The sequence below is a fragment of the Apium graveolens genome, chromosome 11 (genome assembly GCF_009905375.1).
Source record: "Apium graveolens cultivar Ventura chromosome 11, ASM990537v1, whole genome shotgun sequence".
Lineage (NCBI taxonomy): Eukaryota > Viridiplantae > Streptophyta > Magnoliopsida > Apiales > Apiaceae > Apium > Apium graveolens.
This window is the reverse complement of record NC_133657.1, coordinates 199,339,525-199,359,276: the sequence shown is the minus strand read 5'-3', so window position 1 is coordinate 199,359,276 and position 19,752 is coordinate 199,339,525. Positions and strand designations below refer to the sequence as shown.

Here is a 19,752-nt window from a genome sequence, read left to right as displayed (position 1 = left end):
TTGCGGTCACTTATATGTCAATATATATCATTTCGTATATGAACAATTTAAATATAATAAATTATCAAATAATTGAAATCGGTACCAAAAGTACGATATGTTAAAAACTAATTAATGTGCATTTTAATAACTTTAGGGTTATTTTCCAAAAAAAAATAGGGTCATCAGAATTTGAGTTATGTGTGGTAGGGGTGTACGCGGTTCGGATCAGATCGGTTTTGGGGTAAAATCGAACCAAACCGCGAAAAGCGGTTTTAAAAAATTGTCATCCACAACCGCAAATGCGTTGCGGTTAACCGCGTCATTTGCGGTTGCGAATTTGCGGTTATTGCGGATCGGTTTGCGTTTCAACCACTTATTTTAAAATAATTAATAAATTGTAAAAAAGTAAATTCAGAATATTAATAAATTGAATTTTAAGTTACGTGATAAATTACATTCAAAATAAATACTAATGCTTCGTGTGGAGTACATATAAAAACATACAAAAATGTGGAGCGAGAGAAAAGAAAAAAAGAAAAGGATAAAAAAAATTACATGTTGATTACATTTTTCATTTGTTTGGTTATATCTTATAATGATTGTGAATCTTATAAATGAAATCTTAACATTAACCTAAGATTAGTTAATAAATGTGTATACTTATTAATTTATATGATATCGACTACATTTTTGGAAATATATTTTATTATAAATATATGTTGCGAGTTGCGGTTGCGGTTGTGATTTTCAAAAATTTAAAACCGCATACAAACCGCGAATGAGCGTTTTTAAAATTAAAATCCACAACCCAACCCGCGTTTCGCGATTATCCGCAAATGCGTTCGGTTGCGAGCGGTTGAGCGGTTGGATGCGGTTGAGCGATTCACCCCTATGTGTGGGTTCCCTTGCACACTATTATTATCTACCGACTATTTAAAATATGTATGTCCTGTATTTTATTTTAAAATTATACCCTAATAAAGAAACTGTTTAATTTCAATAAAATTAAAATATGATAAAATCATATATTACACTTATCTATTAATATATCCCGCCCTTTTACTTTAATTAAATTTTGATCAAAAACTTCTATATATATATAGGGAAATGGTCTAATATAAACCAACCTTATTCTAAAAACTAGAAACCAATGATAGCCACTAATTCTATAGGCTTGAATTGAATCTCCACACACAAGTTTTACCCAACCTTTTCTCTCTCCTCCCTCCAATTCCAACTGTAACTTCCCTCTCCCTCTGTACATCTATACTACGTAAGTACTTTTATATTTGTTTTTAATTTAATATTTTCCATTAATCGACAAACTTTTTTTGAAATCCGCTTCACTATATTTTTCTCCATCTCAAACGATCAATTTGCATACCATATTTGCTATATTCCGACGATAAATCACTATTTATACTAACATAATCACTAAATGGAATTACTATAATTTCAGAACTTTCTTAACTTTAGTGATTCTCATAAACATAATTAGTGATTTATCGTCTTTCTCCTGTACCACACCTTTTCCTGGTATCCCATCTCTCTCCCCTATCATACATCATTATATCCTACTATACGTTTTTAACCTTTTACACACAAAATACGGGTTTAGTGAATACATGTGTAATATAATTTTTTATCTTTTTCACTATCCTCTTCTTCCACTTGTTCATTTTTGGTTTCTTGTTTTGGTTCATTCTCTGAAATTGATCTTGACTTTCTTGTATTTTAGTTTCTTCAAATTCCATTTTCTCTTCAACATTTTTTGAATAGTATATTTTGTCTGTTTACAAAATTTAATAATTCAAGATCTAGAAATTACTATCTAAAATTTAAATTGGAACTTAATTTAATAGTTGTTAAGTTTTTAAGGGTTCACTAATTTCTTAAATAGGTTTTAAAAATATTTAGCTCTTTCTAATAATAAGAAATTAGTTGATAACATTCCAACTATTTAGGGTTTAGGGTGCCTAAACTCTAGAACCTAAACCCTAATTTAGTCTAGGGTTTAGGGCACCAACCATGTAAACATGATTTATATGTACAATACAGTGATTACTATGTGTAATTTGGTGATTATTATGTACAGTTTAATGATTGTCGTCATAACGGTTTAGTGATTGAATAGTATATCAGTATATATACGATTCACAGTAACGCTTTGTCTCCCCCTTTTTAATTTTTTTTTTCTGCTCTCGACCTTTTCCTGTATTATTTATTTATTTATTTATTTATTTGGGTTTAATAAATCATAGCCCACATAAGTGACCAGTCCCAACAAGTTCAATATATATCTCTGCTCCTTTTATATCATTAGTTAAATTAGCTAATTTTAAGTAATTCTTGTAAGTAAATTAGTGATTTATCGTTGGAATATAGCACATATGAATTTATATTGATCGTTAAACACAATCATTATAACACCACCACCTATCTCACCGTCATCACCATTACTGTACAACCATAATATCAAACAAATCAATAACTTTAACTATTAATACAATAATAACATATGTAGAGAGGTGGGAAAAAAAGCTCATAAAAAAGTTCAGAAAATATGAATGGGAAATATATGTGGTAAATGAAAAGTAGCGAACATGGATGATGGTAGTAACGAGGGGGTGATGGTGGTGGTAGAGGTGACGATGGGGTAGGGTGGAATAATGAGTTAAGTTTGAAGCGAGGGATTTTGAGGGAAGAGTCGGGGTCAGGTATAGGAAATTAAAAGTAAGGTGGGTGGATATAGTACTAAAGAGAGGTGGGTTGGGCCTTAGTTTCTAGTTTTTATTTTAAGACTTTCCATTTGAACAGCCCCCTATATATATTATATATATATATATAAGATCAATAACTGCATTCGGTATTGGGGCTAAATTGGAGATATGAAAATTAGAGGGCATTATATATCAAAATACCTACTTTTTTTATAAAGCTTGAAATGCTTCAAGTGCTGATGTCCGCTAAAATATCCGTTGAATACCTTACATACATGTGTAACTCGTACACGTATCATTATCACTGAGATTCGTGTTCTTTAATTTTTCTTTAACGCTTTTCTGGTATACGTATTTACAAATCAATTTCTTAAGAAGCACATGCGTGTTGCGTGTTCTTTGAAACTTTTAAAAAAATTATGTACGTATAAGTCATATGCGTATATTTGACACAAATTTACTGTCACCTAGTATTTTCGACACTTAAAACTCAAAAAAATGACGTATTTTAATTATTTTTTTCAAAATAGAACGTGGGCGACAATACAGGAGTCTATACTATACTATAATAATCGGAATGGGGTATAATTTGGTATGCCTTTTTGATTGGTTTGGTTATCCCCCTTTATGACTCTCGGATTTTTTTAATCATCGATCAAGATCGTGAGATTCAAATACTCAAAGGATTATCTACTCAAACTCATAGTTTCGAACCTCACCAACAACAATTATATGTATTATTATTTATATACTACTCAAACTCACAGTTTCGAACTCCACCAACACAATTATATGTATTATTTTATACACTACTTAAACTCTCAGGTTCGAACCCCACCAACAACAAATATTTATATTATTTATACGTACCCAATATTGAGATTCGAATCCTGCCAACAACAATATTTATATTATTATTATAAATATACTAATAAGGTAATGATCAAAAAATTAATATAAATTTAAATAATATAAAAATAATGAAGACTCGTGAATCGAACGGTTGTAAAGCTAGTATTTTTTTTGGCAAATTTAAAGCAGATTTAATTAATAACTTGAAAGACACTCAATCGGAACAAACCCTCAACTGATCATGCAACCAGATTGAAAAATAAATAGAGCTAATAATTAGCCGTTTTGTTTCCGGATTGCTTAACAACTGAATACAAATATTCTGAAAATTAAAAATGAAGTAATGATTTCTCGGACAATCGCTCCACCTTCCCCCCTGAATAAGTAAGGCTCCGTTAGTCTGGGCGAAACAACATGCATCTCCCCAAAAATGGTAGCTTCACAATTGACCCTCACATTATTCGATTGATAATACAATGTTCAGAGGACTCAGTTGCAACAACTAAGTTTAAAGGCCTCATATTATGAACAAATATTTTTTGTGAGAGGTGAACACATGTAATTTTCACCACCGTTCCAAGCGCACCCCCCGCTATCTACCTGTCGGACACCAGCTATAGACCCGCCGAAAGTGTTGTTGATGCGAGATATCCACATCTCCTCATAAACCATCAAATTTATTTTCAACACAACCACTACATGCACAAATCGAGACACATCGCATAAAGCGAGACAATCAACACACAAATAACTTAATACGAAAAATAACTCAAAATTCAAAAATCTCGGAATAACACCAAATTGTAATATGATATTAGACCAAGATTTAAATCCAAAAACTGAATTTTATTATAAAATCCAAATTTTTCCCTTAGTAGAAAGAACTGTAATGGATTTTTCAAGTTTTGTGAAACAAATCTCAATTTTATTAAAGAAAAAATAACAAAAGAGACGAAGATGAATATGAAGATAGAAATGAATAGAAAGGGTGAAAAAATTAGGACGGCTAAGGTTAGGTGAAGGTAGGGCGGCTGAGAACTCTAGTACGGTTGAAATGGTCACGTTAAATTGTGAATATTTACTACTAAGTATACTTTCGACGGAAATACCAATTTTTTTGAATGTCATTAGCGCCTAAAAAACGATACTATCCAAAGCTAGTATTTATAATAAGTTTATTTTTGAAATGTGAAGCTGATCACAAACTAGAAAAAGAGTGAATCATAATGCTGTTTTGGCATAAACGATGACACAAACACAAGGCCTTGATTTATGGAACTAGTTGAGAAATTGTCGGCACAGAATATTTGGGCAAGTTTGTTTGTTCAAGCACATTAGCACAACTATATTGTACCTGCCTTCAGTCTCCTGTGTTAGTAAATGTAATCTATCTATGCATATTCATCGTTGCTCTCCAAAGCTGCACTTGGCTTTAGCGTGCGTCTCAACGTAATTTGGTTTCTTATCATTCCATCATTGTTCTAACCTTGCGTAAACCTTTTTTTGTATGGTTTCATTTCGGATTCCTGCTTTTAATGCGCTTTATAGCTAACCGAAACCCTTTTCTGCATGTTTTTGTTTCATTTATAATCATCTTCATATAGAATAGCATTGCTTCACATGATTAATGTTACAAAAACCGATAATTGTTACTAATAAATGATACCAGTGATTAATCGGATATTAACAATCATGTAGAATCAAAATGATATAACGAAACATAAATATCATGTATTAACATAAATATATTAGACCCGCATGGATTGGCTTAGTTGATTAAAGAGGGAATAATTTGGCTCAGTTGATTAAAAAAAAAATTATACTCTTGATCACATTTTTGAATCTCACGGTAGGAAAATTTATGATTATGTCTCCTGAACCAGAGTATTTCGCTTAAATGCGGTTTATCTTCGTTCACGTTATGATTATGTCTCTTGAACCAGAGTATTTCGCTTAAATGCGGTTTATCTTCGTTCACGTGATTTGCAGGCTATTATGTGAGGCCGTAGGATTTACCCGGTGCACACCCGAAAGTAGCGCCTGCGGATTATCTACGATAAAAAAAAACTAAACATATTAGTTTGCAAAATATATAATGATTTAATCGAATCAGCAAAAGACCTTGTAAAATTATTCGGTCAAATAAAAAAAATTAGAAACAGCCACGTAATTAATACCTATAATAGTGGCTAACGAAGCCGATGAGTGTGTAAAAATAAATTATTAAATACGAGTAATCTTCTTCTTTTTTTGCGAAGAATAATAAATATTATCTTAGTTAAAAATTCATTTCAATTTTGCATGCACACTATTTATATGGCAAATTAAAAAATTTTAATTAGGGTTTTGTATTATTTTTTTTGTATTAATTTATCTTATAACATATGACATACCAAAAATTGTCTCCATGATGATTTGAACCACGACATCAAAATTTTTATGGTAATAGTATGTAGATGTAATTTATTTGGAGTTATTTGCACCCAACTTTGATGAAAAACAAATGTGTATCAGGATTTGGGAAAATCATGTGCACTCCTTAACTATATTTTAACAATCGGTATGCACCCATTTTCATAAATTTAACTAAATTGAATAGGGTAAAATTGGAAATTTAACAAAAATATTAAATAAATTAAATTTTATATCTTTTAAATAATGTTAAAAATTGAATTTGATACAAAATTGTAAGTTTTTAATTTTTAAATGATAATAGTAATTTTAGTTTCGATTTTCATTTTATATTATTAATGCTAATATTTTATAATTCTACAAAAAAAACAATTTTAACAATTAAATTTGATTATATAAATAAATTTAAATAAGTAGAGTAATAAAATTTTGAAATTGATATTATGAAAATGAAAATCAATGTAAAATGAATAGTGCTATTTGAAATTGAAAATTTATTATTTTATAGTTGATATAAAAAGATATACAATTTTTAATATTATTTGAACAAGATAAATTTTATTTTAATTAAGTATATTGGTTGAAATTTCCGGTTTTACCCGTACACAATTAACAAGATTGAAGGGGTGTATAATGAATCTCAAAATTAAAGTGTAGAAGTTCAAATTGAATTTTCTAAATTTTGATATAAATTTTATATTTGAAACGAATAATAGAGTACAAAGTGCATTTACACCTTTTATTTAAACAAAAGTAAGTATCAGTGTTCCAGAAATCGCTAGGCGTGTCAGGGCGGTTGTGAGGGTATCCTCGAGATATTAATCGAAAGTCGGAGATTAATCGGATTGATTAATCGAACATTAATCGGAAGAAGAATAAATAGTTATTTTTAATTTTTATAATTATAATAATGATCAACATGTCAAATATTTGTTTGAAAAAAGAAATTAGAATGGTATAAACATATCTAACCACATTTGACATGCGTTATGTACTAATTATTGAGTTACAATATTAACTATATTTATTCACACTTTAAATTTATTATAGTATGTTATTTTATATTTTAAGTGAGAAAATAAATATATTAGATTACTTGTTACTTCTTACCCCTATATTATAAATTGACATGATATTGTGTGAAATTATGAAATTAATGATTTAAAATTATAAAAACGTTAAAAGAAAAAAATTTAATTATTTTCCGTCTAAACCGCCTAGGACCGATTTTTGACCGCCAAAGCCCGCCTAATCCCGATTTTGACCGGATTTTTTTAAAAAATACCTAAATTACCACCTAGATCCGAGTCGGACGCCTAGGCGGCCGCCTAGACCGAGTTTTAGAACACCGGTAATTATACTTTTTGTGATTCACATAAATATTTACATAAAATTGAACCAAGGAACATACAAGATTACAACCCTAGCTTAGTTGGGCTTTATCCCAAATGCTCTACCAATTTTTGTTTCTTCAATACCATGGGTCTTGTAGCAGGCTTTGGAGGCCGGAGCATGAGCCCATTTATTTAGTTGGACCGGGCTTCTAACTTCTAAGTATCAACTACTTAGAACCCAAGATTGGCATTCTGGTACGAATGTGATAAAAGCGATAACATCACTACAACGTAAAAAATGTGTTACGGAATTTATTTTTTTTATAGCTAGAAACCAGGTATTCGGGTCAACTTATGCGTACATCAGCTAATATTAAAGAGTAGGGGTGTACAGACAAACCGCTCAACCACATTCAATCGCTTAACCCGCTCGCAACCGACCGCATTTTGCAGATAATCGCGGAACGCGGGTTGGTTATGAATTTAAATTTTAAAAACCACTCGTTCGCGGTTTGAATGCGGTTTTAAATTCTGAAAATCGCAAACAGCAATCGCAAACTCGCAACATATATTTATAATAAAATATATTTCCAAAAATATAGTTGATATCATATAAATTAATAATATCACATTTATTAACTAATCTTAGATTAATGTTAAGACCTTCGTTCATAGATGTACAATCATTACAAGATGTATAACTAAACAAATGGAAAATGTAATCAACATGTAATCTTTTTTATCATTTTCTTTTTTATTTTCTCTGGTCTCCATATTTTTGTATGTTTTTAATATCTTGCTACTCACGGAGCATTAGTTGTATTTTATTTCTGAATGTAAATTTATCACGTAACTTAAACTTGAATTTATTAATATTCCGAATTATTTTTTTTTGCAAATTATTAGTTATTTTAAAATAAGTGGTTGAACCGCAAACCGATTCACAATAACCGCAAATTCTCAACCGCAATTGATGCGGTTAACCGCAAATGCGGTTGCGAATGACAATTTTTCTAAAACCGTTCTTTACGGTTTGGTTCGACTTTTACCCAAAACCGATCCGATCCGATCTGAACCGCGTACACCCCTGTTACCCTATTTAAATTTGAGCTAGACGAAACTAGGATCTTGAGATGGTAAGGCATGTAGAGTTCTGAACTCAACCAGATAATTATCAGAATGGGTAAAATGTGTTATGAATTATGATACGGAACTCACGAAAAAACAAAATATATCATTCGTCCCATAATTATTTTGAAACTTCTGAAGTGAACCCACTCCTAGTATAATAATTTACAATTACAAACACACACTAAAATTGCTCAAAATGTGAGTTTCAAGTTTTCAACCCTACGCTGGGAAGAAAATTCAATTTTCGACGATTTTATGGCTCAAAATGTCTATGTAAATGTGACTGCCTCTCTTTCAAACTAAATTGATATAAAAATTGTTTAATACAAAACGTTAAGTACAAGTTAAAAATTATCATCTTAGATCAATTATTAGATAAATCTATCCAAACCTATCAGTTTATTGTCTAATGACGAAGGCTGAGATCAGTTTTACGATATACATGTTCGATTACTCCTTCATTTATAATTTGTAGAGGCTCTTGGCTCATTTGCATTAAATTATATAAATTCATAGTACAAAATTTGAAAATGAAGAATAAGATTGTACCAACGTGCCGTTATAGGTGGTTAACCTGACAAAAGACAACATTTATCAACCAATAACACGTTGACATTTGTTCATTGTAATTTTATATAGAGAAGTGTGATGGATTGAGGTCTGAACATAGCAAGCAGGGCATGGGCAGTATGTACTAATAATAGCATCATTTTGATCCAACTTTCATGGCGTTGCTTTCAATAAATACAACTGCATAAATCCTTGCCATGCCTTCGTCTTCTTCGTCATCGTCGTCGTCGTCTTCATCTTCTGTTTACACCATTTTTCCGGTAATTACTATGCTTTTATTTATACTTCATGCTAGTCTAGGTATTCCTGTAAACAGATGCTTACTTTGTAGTGAAAGTTCTTTTAGAAACAGGTGAATTTTTCGGGGAGTTTTCGAAGTTTTTTATGTTTTCTTATATTTGTACTAGTCATTGCAGTGATTTAAATGCTCTCATGCACATTACTCGAATCCAAAGAATGTGTTGAAGAGTATAAGATTCTGACTTTAAAATTTTAGAGCGAAATTTAGGGAGGGACTCAGGTTCGAGCCCGTATAAGATCCTGTTAAGGTCTTCCTCTACAACCTTAAGGTTTTAGAGCGACTAGTTATTTAACAGAATGCGACGGAGGGAATATATCTTATGCTATAGGACAAAATTTAAGGATAGTTGTTTGATATACTTAGTTGCATCTCTTTTGCTTTTTATGGTAGTTTGGTGAAAATTTGGTGGTAAAATGTTTCAAAGTTTATAATGACGTGCTCTGGATTCCTTAAAATTAGTTCCTGTAACTACATAGAACTTTGCTTAAAGTTATTGTCAACTGATATTTGGTCCCTGAGAAAAAAACAACATATTAGTATTGTTCATGCCACTAACTCATCTTCACAATTTGCTGGATTGCAGGCTTGATTGTTTCTTGTAATCACAAGGCTTAGTAGCTCGGGAAATGAGTACGACTCAACCAATTATTGCATCGACAAAGGGCTATAGTAATGTGATTGATGAACCTGATCATCTCGTAGTCCTTGTTCATGGCATCTTGGCAAGGTACAGGCGCAGTCTCCTTTAAGACATCATAATAAATAACTTGATTTTTGCTCTGATCTTCAAGTATACCTGATATAATATTAATGCTTATAGACACTTAACTTGATATGGCTGAAACTCTTAAATGCAGCCCAAGTGACTGGATATATGTAGAAGCAAAGTTGAAAAAGCGTTTAGGGAGAAATTATATGATCTACGGTATGTTATCCATGTAACAATCTTGGAAAGTCTTACATTTTTTCATTAAAATTAACCTGAAGTTGTTGCTGGCATTTGTCTAATGAAAGAAATTACCAAGGCTTTTAATTGATTCAAGCATTTTAAGGCCATGTCGTAGATTTGGAATCGAAGAAGGGATACATTTACTAAATTGAAGGTCATAATGGTAGAAAGTTGCAGAGGCCGCTATATTCAAATTTGTAATCTGTTTATGACGATTATAGGCAATGGGGTCGTTTTCACCTAGTATTCTGTAATCTGTTTCTTATTGTATTTCTCTTCTTCACAGTTTATAGTCTAGTAATTTCTTTAATTAAGTTTGTAATCTTCGCAGCAAGTTCATGTAATAGTTACACTAAAACTTTTGGTGGGATTGATGGAGCTGGGAAACGTCTGGCAGATGAAGTGAGTACTTAGTCTCTTTCGGTGTCTGATTGCCTGGAGATGTATCACAGATGGAACTAAAACCCCTAGCTTTTGATGAACAATAATTAAGTGTAATCAAATGAAGAAAGCTAAAAGTGTTAAAGATGGAGTTGCTGGTTCAACTGATAAACTTCTAGTAAAAATTTATGTGCTTGAGAGAAATCGTCCTATCCTATTAATGTGTTTCATTTTTATTTCTCTGAACAGGTACTGCAAATCGTGAAGATGAGAAAAAGCCTTAGAAAAATCTCCTTTTTATCTCATTCTCTTGGCGGATTGTTTACAAGATATGCTATTGCTGTTCTTTATACACCATACGTGAGTAGTGATCAGCACATCGACAATCTTGTCTGTCCAACAAAAGAAAATAGCAAAGAAGTTCCTTTGAAGCAAGGTTTGATTGCGGGACTACAACCAATCAATTTTATCACTACTGGCAACACCTCATCTAGGAGTGAGAGGGAGGAAACAGGTTTGTTTAAATAAAAGTATACATCTTGTAGTCTCTAGTTTCCATATTAATCTATATCTACTTAAAAATGAATTTTAAGTGAAACACTACTCCTATTCCCTCTTCATACATCGTACTGCAATTTTAGGACCTGATCTCCAAAAGTCTGTCATGCTATGTCATAGACAGCAATGGTGTGTCCAAAATAAAGGAAAATAACGTAATGTCTCAATCAAGATATGTAGTCTCACAAGCATGGTTAATCGTACAGTTTCTGCACCTGTTTAGAGATATCATTATCTCTGGGCTTTAACAAGTAACAGATTAACAGGCCTAAAGTATTTACATAATCTATTGTTACTATCAAGAAAGTGCAGCATAAAAAGCTATGATAATGTAGGTGTATTCCTGTACAGAGACTTCATACAGAGCTGAACCTTGTGTTTGCCTTGCTAATATTTGATATGCCTCTTCCATCTTCAGTTTCCATTAGTCCTTGGAGTAAACATATTAGAGAGAATAGCAGCACCAGTCGCTGCCTTTTTAGTTGGTCGAACTGGTAGCCAACTGTTCCTAACTGATGGTAAACCAGATAAACCACCTATTCTATTAAGAATGGCATGTGATTGCGAAGAAGGAAAATTTATGTAAGTCCATTAGTCATTATACAGTTTCTTTATACATGGTATTGATGTCACCGTTCTAAATCTTCATATGTGCTGCAGATCTTCTCTTGGTGCATTTACATGTCGGATGGTTTATGCTAATGTGTCTTATGACCGTATCCTTTTTCAATCTTTTGTAGTACGAGTAAGCCATTTGCCATGTATTTTGCATGTAATATAGTTGCCTACTGAAATTGATTTTGTCCGTCCCCTTGACATCACTTAGATCTGGTTGGTTGGCGCACGTCCTCTATAAGAAGGGAGGCTGAACTTGTCAAGGTGATTTAATAATTTCACATACAGAGATAATGATATTGCTTATGATCATTGTTAGTTATTAGTTATAATTATGCTTGTGTTCTTGTTCTAACAAATAAATACTGCATGTGGCAGCCTCCTCTGCAGTCTTTAGATGGTTACAAACATGTAGTAGATGTTGAGTATTGTCCACCAGTATCGTCTGAGGGTCCGTATTTTGCTCCAGAATTGGCCAAAGCAAAAGAAGCAGCTCAAAACACTCCCACCACACGCAACACACTTCAGTATCATGAAATTATAGAAGGTAAGATCCTGTTCAGGATTGATCTCTGTATGTGTGACAATTGTTTCCTAGAAAAAAATAGATTGTTTGAACAACTGAAAATGATTTCAAATTGCTTAACAGAGGAAATGATACGTGGGTTGCAACGATTAGGATGGGAAAAGGTTGATGTAAACTTTCACTCGACATTTTGGCCGTTCTTTGCTCACAACAACATTCATGTATGTTTTGATAACTTCATTAAAGTTTCTTAAATTTTAAAGTTAAGTGCTTTGTAAATGATTCTAATTCATCGGGATTTTATGTAAAGGTAAAAAGTGAGTGGTTTCATAACGCTGGAGCTGGAGTAGTAGCTCATGTTGCAGAAAGTTTAAGGCGCCAAGAGACACAGCAACAGTCCTCCTCACTCATTACAGCAAACTTGTAACAATTAAGTGCATTCAGGTGGTTTAAATGTTTTGCGAGTAGTTACTGAAGACAGAATATTTCCATCCACTAGTTATCTTTTATTTATAATGACAAACATCATCACAATTTATTGAAAGGCGGATAAGGTTCTGATGGGATCCTCACCCTGATACTCACACCAGTCACACGCACATACACACACACATCTCCGTTTAGGCTCATGTCATTGACCTCTTATTACCCGGAGAAGAGGGATTTCCATTTGGATAAAATGTTAGGGATAACCATATTCACATTATCGAACAAGCACTAGTATTTTCATCACTGAACAAAGCAAGAGCTGGTTGAGTGTGGATTGTACTCGAGTAAGCATTTTGATGCTCATAACTGTATTTATGTACATTGTACCCATGCTCGTAATAGGTATACGTAGGGTTATAGTCGGATGAAGAATAGGCTGTGGGATTGCTCTGAGATTGGTACTGATCATTGTTGTAGTACTGATCAAAATCTTGGTAATCAGCATTGTACTGAAATTGCCACAACTCAGCCTGCCTCCCATTTTTTCCAGCTGTCTTTAGGACCTTTTCTTGATCTACATATCCTGTCACTGTTACCTTTTGCATTTCCATGTCAATTTCAACATTTTCAACCCCTGCAAATTATATGATAACATGCAGTGTGTTACCGGACCTATCTTAGTACAACTCTTGTGTGCTACTATGTCTATCTCAAATCTAGTGTGTGTGTGTGTGTGTGTGAAGTGTGATTTTTGTGAAGAAGAAATTAACAGAGTTAAAGCAGATAATGTACCATCTAATCTTGAAAGAGCTTTCATAATCTTCTTTTCACATCCAGAACAATCCATGTGCACCATCATCTCCACAATCTAAAACCAAGAAATTTAAATTGTTTGAGACCCATTCTTGCCAGCTAGTTTTTGGTTATATATTCTCACCAAACATTAACTGAACGGCCAAAAAACCCCAAGATATACAAAAATTTATGCAAGTTAGATGACATTATGAAATAGATATGATAAAATATCATCAAACATTATAGGATCCTCACAGGCTCATAATATGATACATTCTGTTCATCATCTTAAGACATGCCATGTATGTTTGTCTTCTTCACTAGATAAGGAAGACGTCTACTTTATAATACATTAACTCAAAACAACAAAGTTTATAAAAAAAATAGTACTACATACCCAGAAATATTAGTTACTCAGATATGCTAAAACCTGTAGACATGTGTTTTACAAAAACACTTAAAATAAACCGAAAACAACGTTCTATGATATATACAAAGTGAGCGCAAGTCTATGAAAAGCACATTAATTCAAACCACATATATCTTATAACACAAAACACTATCTCTAAAATCCCAGGCTTGCAAAAATGTGATTGTCTTTTTATCACAAATTCAACGATTGATTTTTTTTTCTATATCAATATTGTATTATTTCAAATCAATATATCAAATATGAAAACAATGTTTAGATTGTGGTAATCATACTCAAAATGTATAGCGCTTATATTTCCGATATCTGCACATTGTAGAACACTGTACAATTTAAGCTTACATTATACACATCTAACACAATGTATATATATACACTCATGCAATGCGGGAACTATAAACCTCCCCTCTCACTTTCTCTCTGCGCATGTAATGAGATGAAAATATTTACAATATATGGAATACTTGATAATCTTTAAGATAAAAATGAAGTAAACGCAGTAAACGCTTGACTGCAACAAAATTTTGTAACAAACATCTAATTTTTCTTTTACATAACTTAAACTTAGTTGAATGCAACCATCTAATAGAATCCATCAAATGCAAATCAGATGTAGAAAAGAGTACTTATAAAATGCATTTGGTTGCATATGTATACGGAAAAAAAGAGTGCCTTACCGTTGACATGTTAGAGATGTATCGGAGCCAAGAATTAGATGCTAACCCTCAAGGTCTCCCTAAAAAATGCTAGCAGAAAAGTTGTTACTAGCTTAACAGAAATGAGAAGTTGCATTATCTGTGTGTCATATATATAGTCAAATACACATGTTGTTCCTCTTAAAAGTCTCTCTTTTTTAATAGGATATCAATTCTAACACATAATTAGAAAGAGAAAATGCAAACAATTAAGAGAGACCAATTTAATATGAAAATGGTCCGACCAGATCATCATGATAATGTGTTTTTTCTCCGAATAATGGAGTTTATAAATACAGTTTTAATTAGTTTATAATTGCATGCAAGCTTTGACGATCAGACTACAAAACTGCAACTTGTGAATATTATAGCTAGATGATGTATAACATGATAGCTTATTTATGTGTGTGGTATACGTCTACCTAATACCTAGACATGTATATGTATGTAATGTGTGATTATCTGTAATATGTGATTATATGTATATCTGTTCTTCCTTGATCTTTGGTGTGAAAGTAAGCTTCAGAAAGTGTGTAATTTTGTGTTTTCTGCTGGAGTCAATGTTAATATATAGGGGTGTTTTAAAAGTATACTCAAAACATTAAAAGAAAGAGTTTATTTTTTGTTGCGAAAATATGATATTTTTTAAAACAATTGTAAATACACGAGTTTTGTAACCATAATCAACTAAAAATGTAACTCTGAACCATATTTTTGAAAATATTTAAGATAATACTTTCGCAATTAATTTTTGAAAATTATTAATATTTTGGTTAATTTCTCTATGATTTATATATGTGTATTGCTAGAAAACTTGCCATTCAAATTTTCTCAATTTCTTTGATGTACAGCAAGTTGGATTGGCATTGTTGTTCCTTAAACGGACTTTATTCAACTCATTCAAAGACCAGAAGCTTTTACGTTATTCTCAGCACATTCAAAACTTCAAACCACAAGCTGTACAACTAATTTCTTTTACGCATTGTTCAGGTTATTGTAAAGAAAAGAGCAACCAATTAAACTAAACTTAATTTGTTACAAAAAGTAAACACATGGCAGCATGGAATAACTGGTATGATAGGCTAGAGAGGATCTAGTACAAGGCACGCGAGCTAAGTAAAAATTTCTAGATCCACCCCATATCGTGTGTATAAAAAGAAGACTCAGCTTTTCGAAAAATGGGTAAATGCATCTGGAGTTCATTGCTGAACACATATATCAGATTGTTAAGAACTAGAAAGCTGCAGGCTTTTGTTTTAAATGAAACCGAAAGTGATCCTGTCTACATTCTAAATTACAGATACATGACTCATACAACTCGATGAACACCACATCCAACGATAGAAGTTGAGTTGCAGCATATAATTGTATTCTACATTCGTTCCAAACCTGGCGCCTCGTACAGAGATTCATCAATATTGAATCAATGGTATGCACTTCAGAAACCTGTTTCACTTTTAAGCCCACATTACATCACCATATCTGCAAAACAGATATTACAGTTTTAACCGAGGAAACTAACCAACTTATACTGGCTATCAAGCATACAAAAGAAAACCAAAGGTTATATTACATGATTAAGAGCCAAAATATCACTTCATTTCAAGTTACTTGATCTAAATGAGCTTCTGGGAACATGAGATGATAAAGTTTAAGTTCTAAAAGAAGTTAAACACTTGCGCAGTAGAAGACCACGTCTAGACGGTAGATACTTCATTAGCAAAAGATGCATTTGTTTATAATTTTAAGCATTGGCATAATTCATAGCTGTTTCATTTAAGTAAAAGAGTAATCCAACTTGAAGAAAATTACCAAGTACCGCCAAAATTCAAAAATTCTAACGACGCATATCAGTCTTCATAAATATCTAATTTAATTTGAAACCTTCAATCCCAGAGCTCTCAAGTTACCATAATTGTAAAAATAAGACTATGCAATCTCAACTACAAATTTAAATCCAAATCCTTTTCTAAACATGTAAAACAAAACATTAATTCCGATTACATATGATTGCAAACCATAATATTACAAATATGTTTAGGGTGCTAATATATTCAAAAATAAGTTTAAAAAAAATTAATTAAATCATGTTTTTTCTACACTGAAATTTAGAATATAAAAAGACCTAGATCTTATAATATTGAAGTGAATTGTGAAGTTGCTTCCCAATCATTAAGTTACACCTATAGACTTGGACCGTTGACTAATGCCAGTGACATCTTAGCTGCAATCAGTAATCCACACTAATAAATTAGAGTCAATAGCCAACTAACTATAAAAAAACAATTTAGTAGGGAGAAATGCAAGACACAATTCATCAACTCAATTGGTAACAACTTAACATACATACATATATATATATGCAGAAAACCTGCGAAATAAAAATTCATATTACATTGCAATTCATATTACATTGCACAATTAGGAAAAAAATATTTCCACTTGATTTTCTACTTTCCAGAGGTGTAAGATGTATACAAAGAGCCTCAAAATAACTAAGCTATACTTTTAACAGAAACAAACAGCATGCAGTAAAATGGCACTACAAGTCTGGTGTATAGGCTATATTTGGAGAGAGTATGGAGATTGGAGGGTTTAAAAAATCAAGTTCTTTACAACGGAAATGAGGATGCAAAATTGAGGAGGTGCCATAGCAAAACAGATTGAGGTGCAACATAAGGAAATGCCATGGTCATATAGCCAGAATGCATGCAGGCAGAAAGACGGGCTATTAAAAAAATGAACCGAGAACAAATAATCACATACCGATTTTCAGAAGATGCTTAGGAACAGAGCCAAAAGCCAGATAAAGAGCGAGGGAGTGGATACGGAGAGTCAATCGATGGGTTTCACCTACCTTCACTATTCAAGGTCGCAGTTTGATCCAATGATCTAGTTCTGCGTCTGAAGACATTGTTATCGCCTAACTACCTCGCCTGTGAAATCTATTAACATTGATTAATCACTCCTCCAAGGCCTACTAGTCAAGTAGACATCGATATATATATTCATAGAATAGATACATAAGTATATATTACAAATTGCACACGCACGCCAAATCTACTGTAAGCAAACAAACAACATCAATGACAATAAACTATGGGATGTATTCTTAACTACCTAGTTAAGTTACCAAAGTACTGAAAGCCGTCTTCTATCCCGTTAATGCTGCTACATATGTTATCAAAATTTTAGGTTTTTTAATATCGTTCTCTTTTCATTGCTTCTTATAAGAGATATTATTATAAAAAGATTTGTCTCCATTGTCTGGTAAAGGGTCTTTCAAATGAACGCTGCTCGGTAAAGAATCTGACGATAATTGTTCCAAGTCAGCAAAGCTTTATATAAAAATAGCATAATTACGCAAATATCACTGGACGAATAAAGAAAATGCGTAATCTGATGTTAGATTTCAAATTACGTGAAAGACTGAGAGGATAATAATAATAATAAGGAAACACTGTAAAACGAACCAAATTACTACGGCAGAAGGCACAAACTAGTGTATCAGAGCTGTGAAGAACAGCGATTAAAAAGAACAATTAACTGTGACAGCATATAATGGCTTTATCAATCAAGCTAAAAGTTCAACAACAGTAGGCAGAAGAACCCATTAGTTGTAACATCACAGATTTATAGGGTACATACTGGATTTACATCGGAAGGAGTAGCTGAATTTTGATTTTATACTTGCTATGCCTTCCCGAGTTTCCTCCCAAAAAGTAGTATATTATGAAACTTGGCCGCTTCTTTTTTTTGGCTTTGATATCAGTACTATGTCATGGGACTTTCCAGAAAATACAAATATCCAGGTAATTATTGCCTAAAGGCATTTGTAATTTCCTAAACTGTATATATGTTTGTTACTAAGATGCGTTGGAGAATAAAATGGCTGTTTAATTCTTGACAAGACCTATAATACTGTACGACTCTCAATCAATGTTACTCGGACTCGGCTAGAAGTGTCCGACATGGACACGTGTCCAAGTATCGGATTCGGCAACTTTTTGAAAAATCTACATGTTTTTGGCCTAAAATAAGTGTCCGAGTCCGGGTGTCAATGTCCAAGTGTCGAGTGTCCGACACGGGTACTCGAAGGTAAAATGAAGAGTCCGAGTAACATAGCTCTCAATATATATTATATACACTCCACGTCATAAGTGACGAGATAAGACAAGCTCATGAAAAAAAAGATTAAGCGAGAAGATAAATCACAAATCAGAACATGTTTCCCAAAACCTAATAAGATGGGAACATGTTAAACAAACAATTTTTTGAAAATTTATACTTTACTGTGCAAAAACTTGGCAATGAATAGGGGTTCAGATGTTGCTTTAATAATCAAATTCCTTTATGTAACGAAAAAAATGGATTACATACTCGGAAATCCATGCACAATGAGTAGTTTGTCACTCCCCTTACTGTCCAAGTGGAACTGAATAAACTTCAAAGCAATTGCACATTTTTCTACAAAGGTCGCTGTCAAAATCTTTCCTGCAATGAAACAAAATTCCAATTACTTCATCTTTAAATAATCAGATCCAAATTAAGACCTTAATATTTTCTTCCATAAACTTTATCACTTAAGAGAAAATGCCTTCGTAGTAAATTTAGTATGAAACTGTTTATAGTTTATACAATACACAAGCACTTAATTTTACAGATCTAACATTATTAGAAAGGTGTGAAGTCTGGGTCTGGAAATGCAGCAGGTGTAGAAATTGTGTTTAGGAGCTGTGAAAAGGTTAAAAAAGGAAATTTCAAAGTCAAAAGAGATGACAGCAATATATCTTAATTGAAGAATAATACATAAATACCTGCAAAGATAATTTGTCCTATTAACTCATGAACAGAACTCGCTGTATGGTTTGTTCGATCAGAGCTACTTGAGGGAAATATTGCTAGTACTGCATTCCTTTGCATACCAAAATCTGGAATATGCAACCTCAATAATAAGTGCCAACATTCCAAGACTCATCTCAGACTCATTGATAATCGCTAGCCCTGCACCATTCAAGAAACTTTTGAGATTATAAATAGGTGGAGGCTATGCAAACAATAGAGATTAAAAA

At 32.4% G+C, this 19,752-nt stretch overlaps 1 protein-coding gene, 1 long non-coding RNA gene and 1 pseudogene across 2 annotated transcripts; 1 reads left to right on the top strand and 2 right to left on the bottom strand.

Moving 5' to 3' along the window:
* Positions 1-9,765: 9,765 nt before the first annotated feature.
* Positions 9,766-12,875, top strand: LOC141696769 (lipid droplet phospholipase 1-like; annotated as a pseudogene).
* Positions 12,876-13,024: 149 nt separating this feature from the next.
* Positions 13,025-14,774, bottom strand: LOC141696770 (heavy metal-associated isoprenylated plant protein 28-like). Its single transcript, XM_074500895.1, has 3 exons — positions 14,663-14,774; positions 13,553-13,628; positions 13,025-13,394 (listed from the first exon to the last, which is right to left on the bottom strand). The coding sequence occupies exons 1-3, from the start codon at positions 14,669-14,671 to the stop codon at positions 13,030-13,032; spliced, it is 450 nt and encodes a 149-aa protein (XP_074356996.1). The 5' UTR covers positions 14,672-14,774; the 3' UTR covers positions 13,025-13,029.
* An 833-nt stretch (positions 14,775-15,607) lies between these two features.
* Positions 15,608-19,737, bottom strand: LOC141697322 (uncharacterized). The gene is made up of 3 exons (XR_012564665.1): positions 19,061-19,737; positions 17,447-17,625; positions 15,608-16,162 (listed from the first exon to the last, which is right to left on the bottom strand). It is a non-coding gene; the product is annotated as an uncharacterized LOC141697322 (long non-coding RNA).
* Between the last annotated feature and the right edge of the window lie 15 nt (positions 19,738-19,752).

Bases quoted from the DNA above. Each gene is read 5' to 3' on its own strand.
- LOC141696770 (XM_074500895.1), bottom strand. The intron at 13,395-13,552 runs GTACATTATCTG...TATAATTTGCAG, and splicing joins AGCTCTTTCAAGATTAGATG to GGGTTGAAAATGTTGAAATT.